This window comes from Euprymna scolopes, chromosome 12 (genome assembly GCF_053919585.1).
Source record: "Euprymna scolopes isolate OS-2025 chromosome 12, ASM5391958v1, whole genome shotgun sequence".
Lineage (NCBI taxonomy): Eukaryota > Metazoa > Mollusca > Cephalopoda > Sepiida > Sepiolidae > Euprymna > Euprymna scolopes.
In genome coordinates this window covers 131,929,828-131,952,990 of record NC_136493.1, presented here as the reverse complement: position 1 = coordinate 131,952,990, position 23,163 = coordinate 131,929,828, and the positions used below count along the sequence as shown (strand labels likewise).

Genomic DNA, 23,163 nt, shown 5'->3' with positions numbered 1-23,163 from the left:
TTATTATTTCTAGTCTGGAAAAAAAAAACTTAACGGATATATCACAATTTATTAATTTTCGAATGAACAAATAGTGCAACATAATTTAATTATATATAATAATTTAAAAGAAGCATTACAGAGCTGTTAAACATCAAAATAGTGATCATTTGTGCTGCTCTACTTCAATACAAACACAAAAGATATATATTATAAAATATTAAAGTTTAACTACAAAAATATTACCCATAATCAAAATGCACAGAGTCTAACAGTTCATAACTATTAGAAGACGTGTGCTTTAAATTATCTTAAAAACATTCAAAAAGCTAAGTTACAAAAATTACTAAGTATAAAAAAAGATTAACGTTTACTATTCAAAAAAAAAAAGAAAAAAAAAGGATCATGTAATGTTGGTGTGAACTTAATTTACAGAAATAAAAGTACATTTTTCCCATTTTTCATCGAATCATGGGATTCTCAACAAATGGTATTAAAATAATTTTAATAATCTTACAAGTCAAACTATTCCTATCATTTCATTAGAGGAAAAAACAAAAAAACAAAAAGAACACTTAAATTTCCCAAAAGCAAACATCTGACATCAATTGGTTGATTAAATAATTTCTATAGTATTGGTTAAAAAGTATGAACCCCCAACCCCTTATACAAGCATCAAAAATCTATTTTAAATGGCTTCTATATATATATATATATATATATATATATATATATATAAATAACCATAAACTATAATGATGTAGGATAAAAAAAATGACAAATTATATTTAGCACTAAAAGAATCTAAGATTATGATGAACATTTTTCATATTACAAACCAAAATATACAAAACAGTTCATGATCTTCCACAGGTCACTTTAGTGCTAAATATATTTTTTTTGTTTTTGAAAATAATTTTATTTTGTAAAGACCAATTCGAAATTGGCAGAAAAATCAAGAAATGATGTCAGATGTCACAAGAAAGACAACAAAATCATGCAATTCCAAGTAATAAAACAACACCAATAACTGGGGAAAAATGGTATTAAAACACTAAAAACATGCAAAGCTGCTACACATCAAATGCATTAGCTTTGAAAGACATTTCCTCTCAGTGTGAATAACCATGAAAAGAATCACATTTCATTCAAGATAAATCATTAAATTCAATGACAAAAACACAAGATTGTGAAATTTTATGATTAAGGTAAAGTAAAAATGTTAAAAAAAAAAAAAAAATTCTCTACTGCAATTAAAAAGTGATCAAAAGGAATAGAATATTACGTTTTATTTTAAATATAAAAATCATATCAAATAGAGAAATTGTATAGAAACAAATATGTTTCTAAAAGATATTAATTTAATTCTTTAATAGAAAGTATGTACACCATTTGACATTTTTTCTATTTACTTTCCTACTCACGAGGGAAGAGGAAGACACAATGTCAGTTTTCAATGTGGAGAAGATTCAGATGCTAAAATGTGGTACTCCGGAATCGAACAAATTTAAATTGTCTTTCAGTCAATAGCCAAAGACAGATTTGTTCCTAGCCAAAAGACCAAGGAAAAATTGATATTTGCATTTAGATAATGATATAGGTTCACATTAAATTTAAAAACAATTTGATAAGAAAATTAATAAGAATTGATTAAAATGATTAAAATTTAAACTTTTCATTTTTGCATAATCACAAAGTTTAAAAACAATTTCACAAATATATTAACAAAATTGACTCAAAACGAATGGATTCATTTTAAAGCATCTAAATTATATATAATAATAAAACATGTATCAAGAAATTCAGTAACTGTTTCACTAGAAGGAGAAAAAAAAAAACATTTCATTTATAAAAACCCAAGGAATTCTAGCGAATACTCATACAACAAAATAAATTAGAAACTTAATCTTCTCACTTTCTTTTTTTGGGAGGGAGGAGGGGGGTGAATGGGACTGTTCACCGCATCATTATAGGTACATACCTTGCCAAGTAATTGCAAAAGGAAGAGGCGTTTGCCTCTTAGAAAACCCACTGAATTGAATATCTTTATTTCCATCTTTCCTTTCTATTATTTTTTCATCAACATTTGGGAATACAGCTCTGAAAAAGAGAAAAAAAATTGCAAAATTGCATTGTTTAAAAATAAAACGCGGAGAAGAAAAATTGTAATACTAATATAGTAAAACCTCTGATTCCTTCTGCACCTTTTCCCAATGTAAATAACTTCTCAGAATATTTTAAAAATGAAAATTTAATATTGTGCATAAGTATCAAAAAGTATTATTTAGTAACAGTTTATTTTTTGACAGATTAAGTATCTTCAATTTAAATAATAAATAAAGTGATCTTAAGATTGTTAATTTTACTAACAGAAGCAGTTGATCAATGCAATTTTAATGTTATTTTTCAGATAAAGGATCAGATCCAAATTAAAGTAGGAGCCAAAGAGCACCATAAAAACTATTTTATCCATTGTACATACACAGACATCTTAAGTTTGCAGTGTCATTATATTTGATATTAGAGCTAATAACTGTTTGGGAGGTTTAGAGGCATTTATTTAACTGGCTCTTACTTTTTTACAAATTTCTCTTACAATTGGCATATGGAGAAAAACAGAATAATTAAATTTAAAGTAAACCTAAATTTCATAATTAAAAATAAAAAACTGACCCTGAAATTGCCATTGAGGCTAACACATTTTTCTTTCTCCTTTTTCATATTTTGACAGTTGTACATATTTTCATTAGGTTATCATATAAATTTTGCATCAACGAAAAGAGAATTTCAATATACTTACTTGACACATGTGTGCAACACAGAGCTATTCAATGGGTTCGGCAAAGAGAATTTCTTACAGAATGATAAATAGTCTGTGTACAATGACAAGTGAGACATGTGGGTTCCATCTTTCAATTCTATATTGGCCCGTAACCTAAACATTAAGGAAAAGTTAAGAAATTTGAAATAAAATCAAACATTAAAAATAAATTATAAATTAAGTGAAGACTTGACTGCCATCAGCTAGAATCGAAACAAAAACATTTAATGCTCCAGACATGTCCCCTACTATTCGAGCTATCAACAGATAGAGAAGAAAGATTTAAAATTAAAACATTTAGAGTTATGAATGAATGAATTTGCAAGTAATAGAAACATGTCGGCAAGTTGAAATGAACATTTTAACTTGCAGACATATTTCTGTACATGTTATTTATCCAAACTAATATTTTACTTGTTATAAACCATCTTGGTGTATGATCACTATTTCCTGTTATTTCAGTGTTATATGACCAGTAGTTAAAGAGATTATTTGTTAAATATTTTCAGACTCACATACATCTGTTTTGTTTTATAGAAAAGAAACTTTTTTTTTTTTACTCTTTAATTAATGAAAAAAATCAAGTGCCAAATTGGAAAATTAACTGGATTAATTCAATGAATTTATGTTGAAGAATTGCATGGAGACATTTTAAATATTTTAGAAAAGTTGATCTGCATATTCATATCCTATATAGTATTTTGATTGCAGAAATTCTCTTCTGAATCAAAATACTGTAGGTTTGCAACAACATATGCCACATATGAATTTATTATGTCTAGAATATTAGCCACTATCTTATATAACTTTAGAACAACATTTTAGATAAATTAGTAGTTATAATAAAATCCTACATTTTATCCTAGGAGCAACATCACAATCACAACATCTTCAGACAAAGTAGCTTCTATTTTTCCCTCTAAATCTAAAGTCCTCACACTGCCCCCAGTGATCACCAGGAAGAAATATACACATTATAACTATAGTGTGCAGCATCCTTCGTAACTGGATCAAACACTCATAGACATACAATTATCTCCCCCTTTCCGGAATCAAAAATAATTTCTCCCTTCTAAAATTCTGACAATTCTCATTGACTGCGAGCTGAAAAATCGATTATTCTGCAATACAGATTACTTATTACAAAAACCAAACGTCTGACCTTTACAAATATGGCAGCTTTCTCCACACAATCATTTTATGAATATTAAACCAAATACAAAAATATTAAAAGCCCATAATCAGAATTTAATGTATCACCATGCAACTATCCTCCTACAAACACACAATCCCTGAAACCAAAAAACATAACATTTATGGATAGCATTGTTTTTTTCTTTTGATTCTTATTATCAAAACGACAAGGATGCTGTTTTTATTTTTTCCTTTTACAACGGGACCTTTCCTTTTTTTCTTATTTATATTTTTTTCTGTACCTATGTACGCATTAACATCAACACCGTTCCCCCAAACAAACACACAAAACCCTAAAACATAACATTAATATTTACGCATACCATTGTTTAGTTTTCTTTTTAGATATTAACCGTTTAGAATTAAGTTGACGCCCCAAATATTTTATGCAGGTGTTTGATTATAGATGAATGATATACACACTTTTCCATAAATTGACAACTTTTCTTTCTTTTTGTTTATAGTTTTTGCATGTGGGGATCCTGACAGCGATTATCAAGGTTAAATTTGGACCAAATATTTGAAATTCCCCCTCCCAAGCGAAAGCGGTTAACATGGGGATGTTGCAAGTAATCATTCCGAAAGCCGTTCTTAACATGAAGAGATTGGGGGTTTTCCATTCCAAAAGGCATACTTAACGTGAAGAGGTTATGGGGTGTCTATTACGAAAGCCGTTCTTAACATTAGGCGGTTGGGGTTGGGCAATAACTACAACCATATTTAATTTTTTTTTTACGAGGGTGAAGCGGCATGTTTGATTACAGAACAATTGGTTTAAGATAAATTTTTACCTTAGATCCACCAACACACTTTTCTTTGAAATGATGACCTTTGTAGGTTTTCCATTATGCTGATTAAGAATATCACATTTACATTTGGCAGACACAAGTAGTTTTTGCGATATAAAGCTCTGTATTATGCATTTTAAATCACTAACAACAACAGTACTTCGATTTTTTTTAAGACGGAAGAGGGAGAGAGGAGGGGGGAAAATTTAGAGAAAGGGAATGCTTCCATTGGGCAATGCCGATTAACGGGGTCTGCTAGTATTGAATATTTTGTAAGAGTGTAAATAATTTTCGGTGCAAATAGCACAATATAGTCTGAAATTCAAGCCTCGCTTTCACTTTGGAAAAAATTAAGTCACATGGTACTCAGTCTATGGTTTCACAACAAATAACATAGCCGCCTCGGTTTTGATCTGTGCAGGCTTCCAGCCCCCCCCTCTCCCATTATGTTTTTTTTTATTTACGCCATTTTGAGTGATTCTCGGGACTCCAAAGGAGAAATCATGGTGCTATCTTTGTCCCCACCCGAAAAAAAACAGTTCAAAGAATTTTCAAGCAATTATCATTATAGACAACAAACTGAAGTGGCAAAGAAACAGACATATAACAAATAAATGTTACCAAAGGCAAGAAAAGTTACTCTTCTTCCAACATGGATAAGTTTTTACGGTATTTATGCATCTATGTTACTACACTATTTTCGAAATAGTATTTTCAAATTAATTTTTACGATTTACTTGTTTATTAAATTGTTAGGTGAAAGTACAGGAACAGAAGCGTGTGCTCCATCCCAACTATTATCAATGGACCTGAGGTAATCTCGTCAGCATCAGACAAAGCCAAACTCTTTGTCAAGAACTTTGCAGCTAATTCTACCCTTTGCGACCAAGGCCGCCAACCCCCAATATTTCATCCTGTATCAGAAAACACGCTATGTGATATACGTATATCTGTACGTGATGTTGCCAAGCTAATCAAAAACCTTGATTCGAGTAAAGCAACTGGCCCTGACAGTATTCCAATTATAGTACTCAAAAAACTTCAACCTGAACTAGCGCCCATACTTACAAAACTGTTTAAACGTTGTCTTAAGGAGAATAGTTTCCCATCTCCCTGGAAAATCTCATCAGTATGCCCTGTATTTAAGAATTCAGGTGATCGCTCATCCCCCTCTCAGTACAGGCCAATAAGTCTCCTGTGCGTCATGAGTAAGTTGCTAGAATCTGTGTTAAATACAGAAGTAATCAACCATCTCAACAAAAATAACCTTCTTAGTGACACTCAATACGGTTTCCGTTCTGCTAGATCTACAGCAGATGTCCTTACAGTTATATCGCATAGGATTAGCAAATCTCTCGACGGTGGCAATCTTTCTAGGGCAATTGCTCTTGACATATCTAAAGCCTTTGATAGGGTATGGCATAAAGGTTTACTTCATAAGATCGCTAGCTATGGTATAGCTGGAAAAGTCTTCTCAATTATTAAATCATTTCTTTCTGATAGGTTCATAAGAGTAGTAGTTGAGGGGCAAAAATCAGAAGCTCACAGTATTAATGCCGGTGTCCCTCAGGGATCCATCCTGGGCCCAACTCTTTTCCTGATCTACATTAATGATCTTCCAAATCATATCCTTACATCATTTGTAGACATTTATGCTGATGACACTACCATTTATGGTACCACATCTAAGACAGTAAACGACCAAGTTCTCTCCAATTCTCTCTCCTCTGATCTTGAGCACGTAGTACAATGGGGAAAGGAGTGGCTGGTTACTTTTAATGCATCTAAAACCAAGCTTCTCTCTTTACATCATCAACATTCTAATCCATATTTGTCATCAATTGAAATGAATGGCTCTCGTCTTCAGGAGGCCTCAAGTTTTGACAAGCTTCTGGGCTTGACCATTACTCCTGATCTTAAATGGAACACGTATATCAAATCTGTTGCCAAGGCCGCTGGAAAAATGGTGGGATCTTTCTATCGATCCGGTAGATATCTCACTGCTGATGCTATTCTCTATCTATATAAGAGCCAGGTACGTCCAAGGATGGAATACTGTTGCCACATCTGGGCAGGAGCTGCTAGAAAGGACTTGTCCTGCCTTGATAGAGTTCAAAATAGACTTCGTAGCCTCGTAGGAGATGTCCTTTTCTCCTCCTTGCAACCTCTATCTCACAGAAGAGATGTTGCGACTTTGTCTCTGATGTATCGTTATTTTCATGGAAAGTGTTCAACTGAGCTTCAATCTATGGTCCCCCCTCGCCAAACTTTCACAAGAAACACTCGTCTAGCTGTAAACACTATCAATAATTTCCCCCACTCTTTATCTGTGCCTAAACCTAAACGTAGATTCCATGAACAAAGCTTCTTTCTTAGAACTGCACGCCTGTGGAATTGTCTTCCGTTTTCCTGCTTTCCGGCTGACTACAATATGGTTGTCTTCAAGTCTAAAGTAAATAAGTTCTTGATGAGCCGTTCCATATAAGTTATCAAATTTACCAAATTTTCATTACTAATGATTACTATATTGTCCAATTTCTACTGTACGCTCTTTAACCCTTATCCTTGAGTGGCCTCTGGGCCTTGATAATGTGGTGATGCCTATGTAAAAAAAAAAAAAAAAAAAAAAAAAAAAGTTACAAAAAAACTCTCCCCTCTCCATATTAAGAATGGGCTTCTAAGTAATATTATTTCAGCATAACAGATGCAGAAATACCGTTTTTAATGTTTTTACTTATTTTAAGGCATTTTTTAAAGTTTGAAACAAGTAGTGCCGAGTTGTTAACTTAGAACAACAAGGGGTTAATTTTCTGCTGTGACATTGAGTACCACGTCACCAACTTTTCCTAAACTGAAAATGAGGACCCCATTGCGCTAGTTGCACCTAATTTTCTATATAGGATGTTTGGAAAACTGATGGCATAACTTGATTCTGTAATAGCACTCCATTACTAGTTTAATTTCTTTATTTGCATAGTTTCTGGTTTGTACTGTTCATATATATTTACTGTATTTGATCTGTTGTATCTTGTATCTGAAGGGCAAACATTTGCAGGATGTCAACCAGGTTTACCATGTTGGTTATTATTAAAGGATCAAATCTTTTTTTTCTGAGCCCCATAGCTTTTGTATTTGTAATTTTTTCCATAGTCTTGCGAGTGTAGTGTTTATCTATCCTATATCTAGAAATAACAGTGTACTATCACATACATTATACATGCTAGATATTTATAATACAGAATAATCAACATTTGTTTCTATAACTTTGCATTTACAGATTTATGTTTATAAGAACCTTTTCAGTATTTGCACATATAGAACAGAATGTCAAAGTTTCCAAATACCCCCCCTCTCTCTGTGCGTGTGTATGTCTAAAGTTTAAAAGTTGATTAAAATGGGATGTGCTAGAAAAGGCATAAATACTTCATAAGACAAAGATATCTCCTAACTGGTGGTAATAATATTCTAAACTATTTATAATTCCAATAATAATCCAAGATTTTACTCTTTTCAATATTATAAAACTGCACCTGACTATGGCCTTTTAGTTTTGATGAATAAGCTTGTTTTATGAATTTAGTTAAAATATTTGTATTTATCCCAATTTATGAATTTAGTTATTAAAATATTTGTATTTATCCTGATTCTGATGCTTTTAAAATCTTTAGCCAAAGTCTTTTTTTCTTTTTTTTCCAAACTACTGTAAAACCAGTGTCATATGTGCATATATCTTCAAAAATGTAATAATACACGTGTGGGGAGGTAATCTATAGATATTTTTTTATTACTGGTGTTTGAAAATCAATAACTATTATTATATATATATGAGAGAGAGACCAGTAATGGAAAATTAAGTTTAGAAAAAGATTTTGGCATCAGAAAATAGGGGTTTACTAAATATGTTTGACTAAAAATGTACAATCATTGTACGACTAAATTGACACTGCTACTGATTAAAGCAACTTCGGCGTAGGCAACCGACTGTATCTGTCAGCATAAAATATTGTAAAACAATCTTGTAATAAACAATAAAACGAATTTACTCAGAAGTTTTGAGAGGTTATTTTTGGCAAATATCTTTTTAAGTCCATACCTAAAAAGATATTTACTAAAGAAAACTCCCAATTATAATTATATATTCCCTCTTACACAAGTGATATAAGTCTGTTAGCGCAAAAAATGTTAAACAATAAAACAACTTAGTCGCGATTAGTTTTGGTAAATTCTTAAAAATTGAGACTTTTACAACCCAGTAGGCCACTTTTTTTTTTTTTTTTTTTTATTATTAAATCTTTTTAAAATAAATAAAGTTTATTTCTTTATTATTGAAATAAAAACAAAACGAATTTAGTCAGTCACAACTTTCAGGCGATTTTTTTTTTTTTTATAAAATAAATTTTTATAAGTGAACTTTTTTTTTTTTTTTTTTTTTTTTTTTTAAATTTGAATTTTGTAACACAATAGCAGTGTAATACTAGAAAATCATTTTAAAAAGTAGAATAAATCCCTGAAGACTGAAGCAATGTTTCCAATCCTGTGTGCCTCTTTTGGGGAAACTATTTTCCTCACATTTAAAATAGTGTTTAACTGCTCTTGTGGGGGAGGCAAGTAAATAACTTATTTTTAAAAATTATTTTCATTTTTTTTTTTTCTTTGAATAATATTGCCTAAAGTTCCATTTTATAATAATGCAACGGATTCATTTCTCAAAAAAAAAAAAAAGAAAAGAAAAAAAAGGTCAATGTGTGCTGCTTGTCCAACCTGCAAAGGGTGTTTATTCCAAAACTTCGACACTCGTGGGGGAGGTTGACAATAAGAAAATGCTTTTCGGAATTACCCCCCCCCCCCAAAAAAAAACCTCGCCATGTAAAGAATAGCTTTTGGAATAAACACCCTTTGCAGGTTGGACTAGCAGTGCACATTGACAAAAAAAAGCAAAGGAAATCATTTTAGGTTCAAAAGAAATCTTAAATAAACCGAAGTGACTTTTTTCTTTAACACAAACTATATTCTAAAACTTTGGAACAAAAATTTATAACAAAATGTGAAATATCTCACAATACATAAATAGTTGTTTGTTTACTTTCTGGCTTAAGAGAGAATATAAAAAAAAAAAATAGTTTCTTTTTTGCAAATATCATAAGGTATGAAGCTAAAAAGATATTTTCCAAAAATAACCTTGACCGAAACTTGAGGAAATTTGTTTTATTGTTTATTAAAATACAAGATATTTTTTTGCGCTGACAAACTGAGTAAATAACCCATATCAAAGTTGCTTTGACTAATTAAACCCTTAACGACTGAGGCAATTTTCTAATACAGTGTGCCAAATAATTGTCTTAAGTTTTAACGATTTAATTAGATGTACATAAAATTGTGTTTAATTTTTAGCTGTGTAAAACCAAGGCATGACTAATCTAAAAAATAAACTTGTTTATTTTTTTTTACAAAGATCTTTAACAAAAAAAAAAAATATAAATATAAAAATAACGGAATAAAAGTAGCACACAGAATCGGAAAAAATATACTTTTTTATATGAATCTAAAAAATATATTTGCCAAAAATAACCTCAATTGAAATTTGTGGGTAAATTCATTATTGTTTATTTTAACAATACAACAGATTTTTATGATAATGTGTGCTGACAAACCTAGTAGCTAGTTTGTGTAAAAGTTGCTTTAATAGCAAAACAGCAGCAGGAGCAAATAATCGTACAATTTTAGTAAACCCCCTTATGTACGATCAAAACCTGGCATGACTAAATGTCCGATTCAGCTGCTGCTGATACAAGCAACTTTAGACGTTGTTTCTATATGACAAACAGTAGGAGCAGTTAGTCGTACAATGATCAGGAATAATTTGGTTGGACATTTAGTAAAACCGAGAAAATAGGCATATTTTTCTGATTCCAATACTCTAAAACAGTTTGCATCTTTTTCCCCCCGATTCCAGATTCTGATCAACTGTCCCATCACTATACTCAAACAAAATTAAATTGAGAATAAAATAACCCCAAAAAATAAAAGTGATTCAAGTTATTCATCTTACCAATTACACGTTGTTTCTATTTCTGGGCTGGGTGGGGCACCACTTGCTGGTATTAATTCTGAAAATAAAAATTCACATTATTGCAACTTTTTATGAGTTAATTGAAGTGAAATTTTATGAGTTAGATTTGAATAGTTTTAGACAATGGTAGATAAAGTTCAAAGTATATTGATAACTTTATGCTATACTAAAATGTATATCCATGTTTTTAAAAAATAATTTTTTTTTCAAAATTAATACTTTTCAAAAACAGGATGTTTACAAAAATAAAATAAAGTACTCACTTTAACTGTGTATATTTGTTTTCGAGACACTGTATTTGTCTTAAATTTTTAATATGCTTAAAAAAATAGACTTACTGGTGCTCATCACTAAAGGTGGTGGCGGTTGAGGAGGAACAGGTGGTCCAATGGTTGCCCCACCAGATGACTGATGGGGTACAAATTCAACAACTTTGATTCCAATCAAAGAATTTGGACCATAAGACTGAGCTTCTACAGTGACTAGCTGCACCAAAATATCTGGGGAAAAAAAAAAAAAAAAAAAAAAGTTGTTATCAAATTAATTAGAGGAGGTTTTCATGGTAAGGAATTGGGATTAGAGGGCAGGAATTATCACAGGAGTCAGAGTCATTTATTTTGTTAATCTAATTTTTTACAAACTGGAATTGGTTTCAAACATTGACCCTAGAAACTTTTTTTTATAGCCAACTTAATTACTAGGGTAGGGAATAAGAATCAACAATTTTTGCAAGAGCAGTTTTTTTGTTTTTTGACATACTCTTCACCTCTTCTATTTCTTTAAAATGATCACATGATAAAAGTGATACCAGTATAATTCAATGTGTATACATATAAAAAAAAAAATTCAATGTGTATACATATATATATATATATATACATATAAAAATTCAATGTGTATACATATATATATATATATATATACATAAAAAAATTCAATGTGTATACATATAAACAAATTCAATGTGTATACATATAAACAAATTCAATGTGTATACATAAAAAAATTCAATGTGTATACATATAAACAAATTCAATGTGTATACATATAAACAAATTCAATGTGTATACATATAAAAAAATTCAATGTGTATACTTATAAAAAAAATTCAATGTGTATACTTATAAAAAAAATTCAATGTGTATACTTATAAAAAAAATTCAATGTGTATACTTATAAAAAAAATTCAATGTGTATACTTATAAAAAAATTCAATGTGTATACTTATAAAAAAAATTCAATGTGTATACTTATAAAAAAAATTCAATGTGTATACTTATAAAAAAAATTCAATGTGTATACATATAAAAAAATATTTACGAATCAGAAATATGAATTCCTTTACATCAACTAAAAACTGATTGATTTTTTTTTTTTTTTTTTTACTAAAAATAATTCTAAATAGTAAAAGGAATTTAGCAAATTACAATCTTTGGATTTGTTTAAATATGCTTGTAAAGAGGCAAACTTTGAAAATACAATTTGAATATATCAAAGAAAGTAGGTAGTATCACACTTTTCTATTTTCCAGATAAAATAGATTTATTAAGGGATTTTCAGTATATATAAAAACAAAAACGATTCTTTTACTGAAAGCTTTACATCAAGTTCATTTGTATAAATAGTTTGACAGAGAACACATACCAACAGAATGCTTGACTGAAGCAATTGCATTTGCAGTCGATTCTCCTAACTCTGACAACTGGTAGAGCGCTTCCAGAGTGTAGATAATCAGCTGAATGTCATGCACAGTCAATAGTTTACAGATATCTTCATAAGCTTTGCTCTCAAGATGTTCAGACAGTAGGCTTTCATTTTCTGGAACTTGGCACAATTTACTCAATATTTCTAATCCTGTGAAGAAAATAAAAAGTATAACATAAATGGATAACTGTAGTCGATGACAGAATTACAAGATTAAATCTAATGACCTTGGAGGTGGATTAAACCTTGGTAAAAAAGAAGAGATATTTGCAGAAAGAGATTTTGTTGGTGTGATCACATTGTGTAACTTTCTTCAGCAATAAACAACTGGTTTTCTTTTTCCTTTTTCGTGCTGACTGAGTAAATAATCCATCATGCCTCACTTTCTTCAAACAAACCCTCCTATTATTCAAGCAGTTTGCTTTTATGCAGGCCAACATATCTAATTTTCATATAATGCTAATTTGCTTGATCGTTGAAGATAAAATCAGCTGCGTACTGCTATTTTGTTTTTTCTATCGTTAAGCAAATGAACTCTAAGTAGATGTTTCTAAGGTAAGTTGTTTTTGCAATCACTACAATTTTCCTTATATATTGAAAGAATGGAGAGTTTCTGAGTTAGTAGATGTAGACCAGTTGAGGTAGCAAAGTCAAGAAAAACATGGGAGAAAGTGACAAGAATGGATTTAATAATAAGAGGGATAATTGAAGACCTGGGCAGAGATTGTTTAGCAGTCAATTTTAAAAAGCTGTCCAACACATGGTACATATGTTAAAATCGAATATCATTATGATAGTTTTGAGTTTAATAAATTAGAAAAGATAAATTATGTTAAAAAAATCTCAGACAACTGAACTTAAATTCTCATTTGCAAAATGTATATGGAAAGTAAATCTTACCGCGTACAACTTCACATTTGTCATTTGAAGACAAACATTTAGACACTAATCGTAATATCAACTGTGTGTCGGGGTGATCAACACTTTCAAGTACCATCTGGAAGATTAAAATAAAAAGTTTTAAAAGAAAAAATAAGTTGGTTTTGTTATTGGTAACAATTATTTCAAATTGAGAGAGTAAGGGAGATGATTTGATGTTCTCAACATAATTGAAAATAAAAAGTAATACTAACAAAAATAATGAAAATGAACTTTTAAATATTCTAGTTATTATTTTAAATCTTTTCTATTTTCAAAAAAATTAAGGAATAGAACTGGTTTAAATTGTACAAAATCTTTATTTAAAGTGTAATATCAAATAACAAAATCCGACATCTCTCCTCCTCCAAAATACTGCATTTTTAAATTTAAATTAAAACAATATTAAATTTATCCATTTATAACTTATTTATAGATAATGACAATTATTGCAAGCTTTTAAAAGAAATGTTAAAAATTAGCTTAAAAAATCAGAAAGGTTAAATTACCTGTACAGCAGAATTTCCAAGGGTATCAAGTCCTATCTGCCGAAGTGAGCCATATTTGCTATAAATGCATAGTAACAGAAACCTATAAAAAACAAACAAAACAATTTATACAGAAGCAATATTTCAAAGAATTTCTATTTTAAAATAGCACAAATCCCATCTGAACATCAGATTCTGAACATATAACTTATTTAAATGTACAAACAATTCTAGTTTATATCAACTCATTTTTAATACACACTGATATTTTATTATTAACACTAGTCATTAATATGTTTACTTGAACATTAATTCTCAAATTAAAAAATACCATAAAGATTAATTTTGTAGATTAAATTAAAACAAGTGTTTACATACCTAAATACATTCCTATTTGAGGCTAATACCTGCATATTTTCATCATCAAAAGATAAATTTCTGACGATTATTGCCATCTACAAAAAGAAAAAAAAAAAAAGAAGCAAAATTAATTGACTGGACATAAAACAAAAACAATATTATGACATTATTTTTGAAAATAAATTATTCAATTAGCTTGCTAGTTGTTTTTAAGTGTCACTTGAATATATATATTTTTAATTATTCAGACATATTTCTTTAAAAAGCTATACAGTTAGCAACATGGATACTTCAATTCTCATAAGATTACTGAAGTTGAGTAACACTGAGCCTGGTAAGTACTTAACTGGGTATCATTTATGAATATCAAGTACTTTTATAAATATAAAAGCCAAAATGTATGTATGTATGTGTGTTCGCTTTTTCTGTATGTCAACAAAAAGCTTCTTTCAGAGAAGCGGTCGGTCAGTTCACAACTTTTTATATCACATATAAATCGCAATATCACACAGTTAACAACGAAGCTCGCCTGTCTATTTAATTTGCTTGATTTCGGGAAGATAAATATTCAATATTTGTCGCTCGCCGCATGTGGGTTAGTCTTTTTCCTATAACATCTTGGGGGTGGGAAAAAAAAAGCGTTCAGCAGTAAATGAATACTATCCCGCAGTCAACCATGACCTCATTAACTCATTAAAACGGGCACCTGCTAAATCCAAGTAATTAAATGAATTCAAACATGTTTCCGTTAGCATCTCGCGGTGGGGCAATGGTTAACGTTGCATTTTTTTTTTTCACACGTTAATTTACAACTTTGCCTTAACGGTTCAGGTTCGATCCTCATACCCTTTTTTTTTTTTTTTAACCCCTCCATACACCTCCCAACACCCGGGCAACGCCGAGTACCCCTCGCTAGTTATATAATAAAATCATATTGAGATCTGGCAACAGATGCCTTCTTCTCATAACATTTTTCATCATTCAACTAATCCACCTTTATCCTTGAGTGACTTTTAGCCTTGATAAATGAAGAGTATTAAAAATTATAGTAGAAAAGGTATATAGCTTTTTTCAAGAGTAAAAAAAAGAAAAAAAAAAAAAAAAAAAAGCATTGTAATTCACACTAGTATACTATGTTGTGTATATATATATAATTCTAAATTGAAACATGTTAAATGAGTATGACGATTAGAACTAAAAGGAATATGGAAAAGATGAAGTAGCAGGGATTTAGCAAAAATGCCAACAAATGATACAAAGGGTAAAAAAAATTCAAATATATAGCAAATAAATGTTACCAAAGGCAAAATAAGTTACTCTTCTACTTTGTTTGCTATGTTTTACAGCAAATTAACTGTTTTTGGTTGCTATTGCCAAGTCAATTTTAATTTGGGTGATGTTATTCTTTAATTTTTTTTTTTTTTGTACATATAAGTTTGTCAGAATTTATGTAATTATATTCATATGGAAAGTGTAAATCAAAAAGTTTTTGCTTGTGTAAAGGAAATATCTGTATGTAGGAGCCGTGAATTAGATATTAGGTTTGCATTGTATGAAAGTTTATGTATGACCATGTTCAAATAGATTTATGTTAATGTTTATATATCGATGAGATTGGATTTTTTTGTTGGCCATGTATTTGATTTCTTTTTCTTTTATTGAGAATAGGGGTGGTTGTTTTCTACTATTTAATTAGGGTGGTCGGATGTTCTGTCGTCTATTTTCAATGTTTCAAAGGTTTTGAATTTATTCTGGTCTGTGGTTCTTGTTTTTAGCGGGATCTGTCTTTTAGGATTTTTGATCTATTTTCTGTTTGAGAGATTTGATTTTTTCTCTTTCTGGGATATATTAGGTGTTTGTTCATTTGGTTTTGGGATGTTGTTAGTTTCCATGGGTTTTTTATTTGAAAGTTGTGTTCGGATTATGAGATCTGATGGGATTTTACTCTTGGCTGTTATTTTCAAGTACAGCTCGACAGTAGTTGCCATAAGTTGGCCCTTAATACCTAGACTAGTTCTTGGAGTGCCTTTATTAGGGTTGGCATTTCCTTAAGTTCTGTTTTCTGGTATTTTTGGTTGATTTTTGGTTGCCTCCGCATACGATTTAACTGGTTCTGTTGTGGAGGCTGATTCAATGATCTTTCTGGTTTCAGTAAAACTTTAGTTTTTTGTATATTTTAATTCATTTATTCTTTTTTCTTTGATTCAGTTTTGGCATGCTAGATGATTCTCACCACAATTTGTACATTTTGAGTTTCCTTGGCATTCTGTTTCCTAGTGTTTATTGCTGCCACATTTTGGGCATACTGTTTTTCTGATGCAGTATTCTTTGTACTGGCAGAATTTTTGGCAGTTTAGGCAGCAAAGTGATCTGGGGATATATGTCTCTACTATAATGTTAATATATCCAATTTTGATTTCAATTGGTGTGGTGGAGGTATTGAAGGTTAATATGTATACATTTGCATTTATTGTTTTTTTTTTATAATTCTTTTGGTATCTATAACTTTTTGGTTTTTAGATTTAGTCTTATTTCTTCTAGGGAGCAGTTTTTTTTTTTTTTTTTTACATAGGGATCACCACTTATGAAGACCCAGAAGCCACTCGGGGATAAGGGTTATTTTGTGTACAATAATCAATGGGATAATATTGTAGCAATAGTTGGTATTGGAGAGTTGATAAAGTGTCTTACTTAAGGGGGCGATTAATCAGGAATTTGTATATGTTGGACTTGAAGACATCCAAGTTATAGTCAGGTGGGAAACAGGCAAACGGAAGTGAATTCCACAGGCGTGCACTTCTCAGAAAGAAGCTATGTTTATGGAATCTACATTTTGATTTAGACACAGATAAAGAGTGGGGGAAATTACTGACAGTGGTTTTAGCTAAATGAGTGTTTATCGTGAAAGATTGGCGAGGGGGGGACCAGAGATTGGAGCTCAGACGGCACTCGCCATGGAAATAACGATAAAATAAAGACAGGCTCGCAATGTCTCTTCTGTGGGAGAGAGGTTGCAGGGAAGAGAAGAGAGCATCCCCCACTAAGCCACAAAGTCTATTTTGTACTTTGTCAAGGCAGGATAGGCTGTTTTTAGAAGCTCCAGCCCAGATGTGGCAGCAGTACTCCATCTTTGGACGTACTTGGCTTTTATACGGATAGAGAATTGCATCAGGAGTTAGATATCTTCTGGAGCGGTAGAAGGATCCCACCATTTTCTCAGCGGCCCGGGCAACAGACTTGATGTACGTGTCCCATTTCAGATCAGGAGTATAGGTCAAACCCAGGAGTTTGTCAAAACATGAAGCCTCCCCAAGACGAAAGCCATCCATTTCAATTGATGCTAGATAAGGAACAGAGCGTTGATGATATAAAATTAGGAACTTGGTTTTAGATGCATTAAAAGTAACCAGCCATCTCTTCCCCTAGTGAACCACGCGCTCAAGATCAGAGGAGAGGGAATCCGAGAAAGCTTTGTCATTTACAGCCTTTGATGTGTTGCCGTAGATGGTCGTGTCATCAGCATAGATGTCAACGAATGATTTAAGTATGTGTTTTGGGAGATCATTGATGTAGATCAGGAAGAGAGTTGGGCCCAGGATGGAGCCCTGAGGGACTCCAGCATTAATACTGTGGTCCTCTGATTGCTGCCATCAACCACTACTCTTATGAGCCTATCAAAGAGAAATGATTTAATTATTGAGAAAACATTTCCAGTAATACCGCAGCTGGAAATCTTATAAAGTAGGCCCTTATGCCAAACCTTATCGGAGGCCTTTGATATGTCAAGAGCAATTGCCCTAGAAAGGAAGCCTTTGTTGAGAGATTCACTAATCCTATGGGATATAACTGTAGATCTAGCAGAACGGAAACCATATTGCATGTCACTAAGGAGGTTATTTCTGCTAAGGTGGTTGACTACTTTATTTAATATGGATTCCAGTAACTTACTCATGACACACAAGAGACTTATTGGTCTGTATTGAGAGGGAGAGGACTTATTACCAGAGTTCTTAAATACAGGGCATACTGATGAGGTTTTCCAGGGTGTTGGAAAGCACTTCTCCTTAAGGCAATGCTTAAACAGTTTTGTAAGTAAGGGAGCAAGTTCTGGTCAAAGCTTTTTCAACACTATAATTGGAATGCCGCCTGGGCCAGTTGCTTTACTGGAATCAAGGTTCTTGATTAGTTTGGCGACCTCATGCACAGATATTTGTATGTTGGATAGTGTGTTGTCTGTTGTAGGAGGAAATACAGGGAGTTGATGACCTTCGTCGCAGAGGGTAGAGTTAGCTGCAAAGTTCTTGGCAAAGAGTTTGGCTTTGTCTGATGCTGATGAGATGACCTCAGGTCCATTGATGATGGTTGGGACAGAACGCACGTTTCTGTTCAGGATTCTGTTTGCTATTTGGCAAAACTGGTAGGAACCAAGCAACCAAGCCGCTGATCAGCTACTTTGGATTTAACAGACTGGGCATATAGCTCTCTTGCATTTTTTATTACTCTTTTACAGTGGTTGCTGGCAGTCCTCAAAGCAGCTTAGTCTCAGTGCATCTATTACGTTGGTAGCTATGGAAAAAATGATTTCTGTGCGCACTGGCAGCAGCACATTCTGAGGAGAACCATGGCTGGCTGTTAGGTTTTTGTTGGAATTTTTTGGATGGTATGAATCGGTCTATGCCTACAATTAACCATTCAATCAGGTCTGATACTATAGAGGACATATCCTTTTTAAACATGGAATGCAGAGGTAGATCAGATATGAATGTACGGAAACTATCCCAGTCAGCCATAGAGTATCGATATACAGTACGGTGGAGAGGTACGCCTGAAGACTTATTGTATTTCATTTTATCTTAACTGATACAACTATGTAGTTGGAGGATCTCAGGGGAGATAGAACGGAACATGAACATAGCTCAGGGGAAGTTGTGAGAAAAAGGTTTAGAAGGCTTGCTTACTGACCGGTAGTATCGGGCACACGGGTGGGTTTGTGAACAATCTGAGTGAGGTCATAGGCAATGGCAAATTTGAGGACTCTTTTTGCGGTGTTGAAGGTTTTGTGAGGATAGGTTTTGATATTTATATCATGGAACTTTGTTCATGTTAGAGTTTTTTTGATACTTTTTTTTGGAAGATACTTGTACAAGTAAGGTTTCGTTTTTATAATTTCTTTATTTGCTTTATGCTTAGGTTTTTGTTTATCATTTTTCCATTTGTGTATTGTCTTGCGATTCTAAGATTATATACTCACAGAACATCTGTATTTGAGTCTAGATGGGGTCTTAGGTATTTTGGAAATCATATGAAGTATTTTCTTTCATCTGCGCTCCCCACACTCCACGGAGCCCTATATTTGGTGATGGTTGGAGGAAACTCATTTGCCCAAGCATCTCAGAAATACAAGGATATATACTCAGACATTGAGTGTAGGTGCATGTGACAGTTTCCTATTTCCTTGACCCTTGCAAGGTAGGAAGGTTTGTAGTTGCTAGCATTTGGGATTGTTATCTGATTGATCCTTGTCATTACCTTCTAACATCAGTATAGTATGTGTTGTTTTTTTGTTTTGGGTGTGAAGTGGTGCATTATTATATTTCTTCTTTTTTTTTTGGGGGGGGGGGTTAATACGGCCAAAGTGATGTGTTGGGAAGAGGAGAGGTTCCTAACCTTTGGCTCCTTCAACCACAGGATTCCGCCCTAAGGCATCACGGGTTGCCACCCATGGCCAAGAGACTTACTTTTCTGCCAGGAGGCAGTCAGTGTATTCTACAGACCCACTGACCGAGCAGTACTCTTCTACCTACCTGGTTAAGAGTTGTGTTTTAACATATTTTGAACCCTTTATTCGGTTTGAAAAAGAACTAGTATTTAGTTCATAATTTTAACTGATAACAATGTGGCCAACCCCAAACATGCTGCCTTAGGTTGGTTGGTTTATTGGTATTTTATGGGATATCAACCACTGTGGGTCATTTAATACTAGTGGTGGGATGATTAATCGGAATCGTAAATCGTAAGAATCGTGTATTTTGTGAGGTATCGGAATCGCATCGTTAAAAAATACCTTTATTTTCCGATTCCTTCATTACGATTCTTTTAGTCTGATGTTGAAAAAAAAGAAAAAAATCCCTGCTATTTCTAACCGCAAGAGAGAAATGTAGCATGTTATAAAAAGAAACCAAAGAAATTCATTATTAACAGGCAATGCTTAGTGCCCCCTCCCTTACAAGGTTCATTCATTCAGATCTATTGTAATCAAAACTACAAAAGAGTTAACTTGAAAAGAAGTATGCAGGGATCTACATTGCGAGTAAAAATAAAATTTAAAAACCGCTTATCTTTTTGGCGACTGTTTTTTTTACTGACAAATCTTCTAATAGTGAATGAAAATGCTTTTTCAACTCATATTTTCTTAAAATAAAACGAGCAAAGTCAAATTATTTAAACAGTAAAAGGTTTAATAGCACAATATACTTTTTTTTTCTTTTTTTAAAAGAAGGCTTTTGAAAGAAATATCTCTAAAATGAAATTGATCACGTATTATTTTGCAAAATTTTGACAGTAGTCGGCTTCTTTTGAAGTTTCAAAAAGAATATCATTGGAATAACATTAGAACTACACATGCTAAGTGGTGGTTTGCGGTTAAGGTCTTCAGAAAATGAAAAAACAAAAACAATTATTTTGCTATCTCTTAAATACAGCTTTATATTTAATTTAAGCTACTACTGGGTAAGTCAATTTTCAAATATTTTTTTTTTGTTTAAATTTACATTCTATTAAAATATTCAGCTCATGAAGCAATTAGATATATTTTTTGGAACTTCTTTGCAGATCTCCCCCCCCCAAAAAAAATAAAATATTGGTTTTAATTTAGATTAGATAACATTTTTGGTATTATTTTACTTTAGGGCTCGTCTCACGTTCGTATAGAAAAATATATTTTCTAAAGTGTGCTGAAAATGCCACCCAATTCTTGAGTAACTCTTCATAAAATACCTATTTCGAATTTTCTTTTTATCCCGAAAAAATAAAAAAAACTTATTCTAAAAAAGACATGGGGGGGGGGGGGGGGCTATGTTTTTTGTACCCCCCCCCCCCCAAAAAAAAACACCATGAACTTTATAAACAAACAAAAACACGTGTTAGGTGCTTCCTTCCATATTTTAAAAACTATTTGCCGGCCCCAATTTTGAATGTAATATTTGTTTATAACACACCCGGAATTATATGAAAATTAAGATTTTAAAGGCAGGTCCTATGGTAATGTATTATCGAGATTTACAAAAAAAACAAAAAACAAAAAAACAATTGCCTTTCCAAAATTATCCGCAATTTTTAAAAATTAATTTCCATCTAATTTTAAATTGTCCGCGAAAGATTACTACACTTATGTCACTTTAATACGAATGTGGGTGCACATATGGCACACGAATAGCCTTAGTGTGCACTCGAGCGTACCTTAACGAAAGCTGTAAAATGGGCAAAAATAGTCTGAGGGTTCAGGGGCTCATACCCACTAGCGTAGCTAGGGGGGGGGCGGTCAGCCCCGGGTGACAGCCATAGAGGGGTGACAACCCCCCCCCCCCAATTTTTTTCAGCCAAGCTTAGGCGCGAAAATAGTCGGAAATAGAATTTATTTATTATATATTATGGAATTTTTAAGTTTTAATTTAAAATCTTTTTTTAGAATATTATAAACATTTAAAAAAATTAGTCATTGGAAAATCTTTTGCTGATTTTTATTGAAAACTTTTGTACTTTTGAAATCATTTGATGGCATTTCATTTTTTTAACTGTGGAAAAATGAGAAAGAAACGATCTCCGGGGAGGGGGGGGGCACCTAGCCAGCATTGGCAAGCCAATGGTAACAAAGTGTGAAAAAAATCTAACAATTTCAAAGTGTTAGCGACAAGTAAAGTGGATATTAAAGGGATTAGTGAATTCAAAAGTTTTCACACCTTTATGCAAAAACATGTATTGGTGTCATGTGTCTGTACGGCGCAATAAATATAAAGCCATAAATCCCAAATTACAGATAGAAATTATTTCTGCTAATTGGTATCTTTCATATCGTTGGACAATTTAGTTTTCATACTGACAAGACACACAAAAGACAGTGTAAATTTTCCAAGATAAAAATGTAAGTGTATACTTTTAGACTATTTTAAAGACAGTCAAAATGTGTTTCATGAGTTGAAAATTAATTTAATTTTAACTAGTCTGTGCTTGTAATGAATATGCTAATTATGAAATGAAATAACTAAGAAATTGTTTTTGTGGTTTCAACTATATTCTAGTTCTAATAACTTTTTAATTTTCAAATATAAAAATATATTTATTGAATAAATAAGATAGTTTCTTATAATAATTGCACAATACCTTCACGTTTCTTTTGAATAATCTTTGAGAATAATAATGCCAAAAAAATGAGTGAAACAATAAATAAACAAAAAAGCAAATGTTATTAAAGACAAACTAAGTTACTTTTTTACCAAATTAGATATATTTTTTGGAGTATACCCGAACGAGCATCATCCCGTCTATATTTTTTTCTGTTTGTTTTTTTGCAATTTTGAAAAATTGTAAGAAACCGAACAGAACAGTGGATTATTATTGATTGGACACTTACCAGATTATCTCACAAAAAACAAGCAAAAGTATTTTGACATTTGAAAGGGGTGCTAGTTTTTAGTTACAACGTTATAGCAAACTGATCCCATATTGGAACCACTCGACGAGAATTGGGATTTTACTTTGGTGCTTGTGCAGTGTACATACCGTGTTATATTTTAGATGGGATTTCCAAGTTGAATTAAATTTTTATGGTATGTTTTTTCATTA

General features: G+C 31.9%; 1 protein-coding gene across 6 annotated transcripts in view; it reads right to left on the bottom strand.

Annotated features, from left to right (window-relative positions):
* LOC145291489 (uncharacterized) overlaps positions 1-23,163 on the bottom strand; it is a 129,571-nt gene that overhangs the window by 40,237 nt on the left and 66,171 nt on the right. For all 6 annotated transcript variants that reach the window (XM_080137371.1, XM_080137372.1, XM_080137373.1 and 3 more), the window contains exons 9-16: positions 14,341-14,417; positions 13,984-14,065; positions 13,457-13,553; positions 12,497-12,706; positions 11,191-11,352; positions 10,832-10,889; positions 2,780-2,914; positions 1,961-2,079 (exon numbers count right to left, since the gene is read on the bottom strand). In XM_080137371.1, the coding sequence (XP_079993497.1) occupies positions 1,961-2,079; positions 2,780-2,914; positions 10,832-10,889; positions 11,191-11,352; positions 12,497-12,706; positions 13,457-13,553; positions 13,984-14,065; positions 14,341-14,417 (940 nt within the window). The remainder of the gene's footprint in view (positions 1-1,960; positions 2,080-2,779; positions 2,915-10,831; positions 10,890-11,190; positions 11,353-12,496; positions 12,707-13,456; positions 13,554-13,983; positions 14,066-14,340; positions 14,418-23,163) is intronic.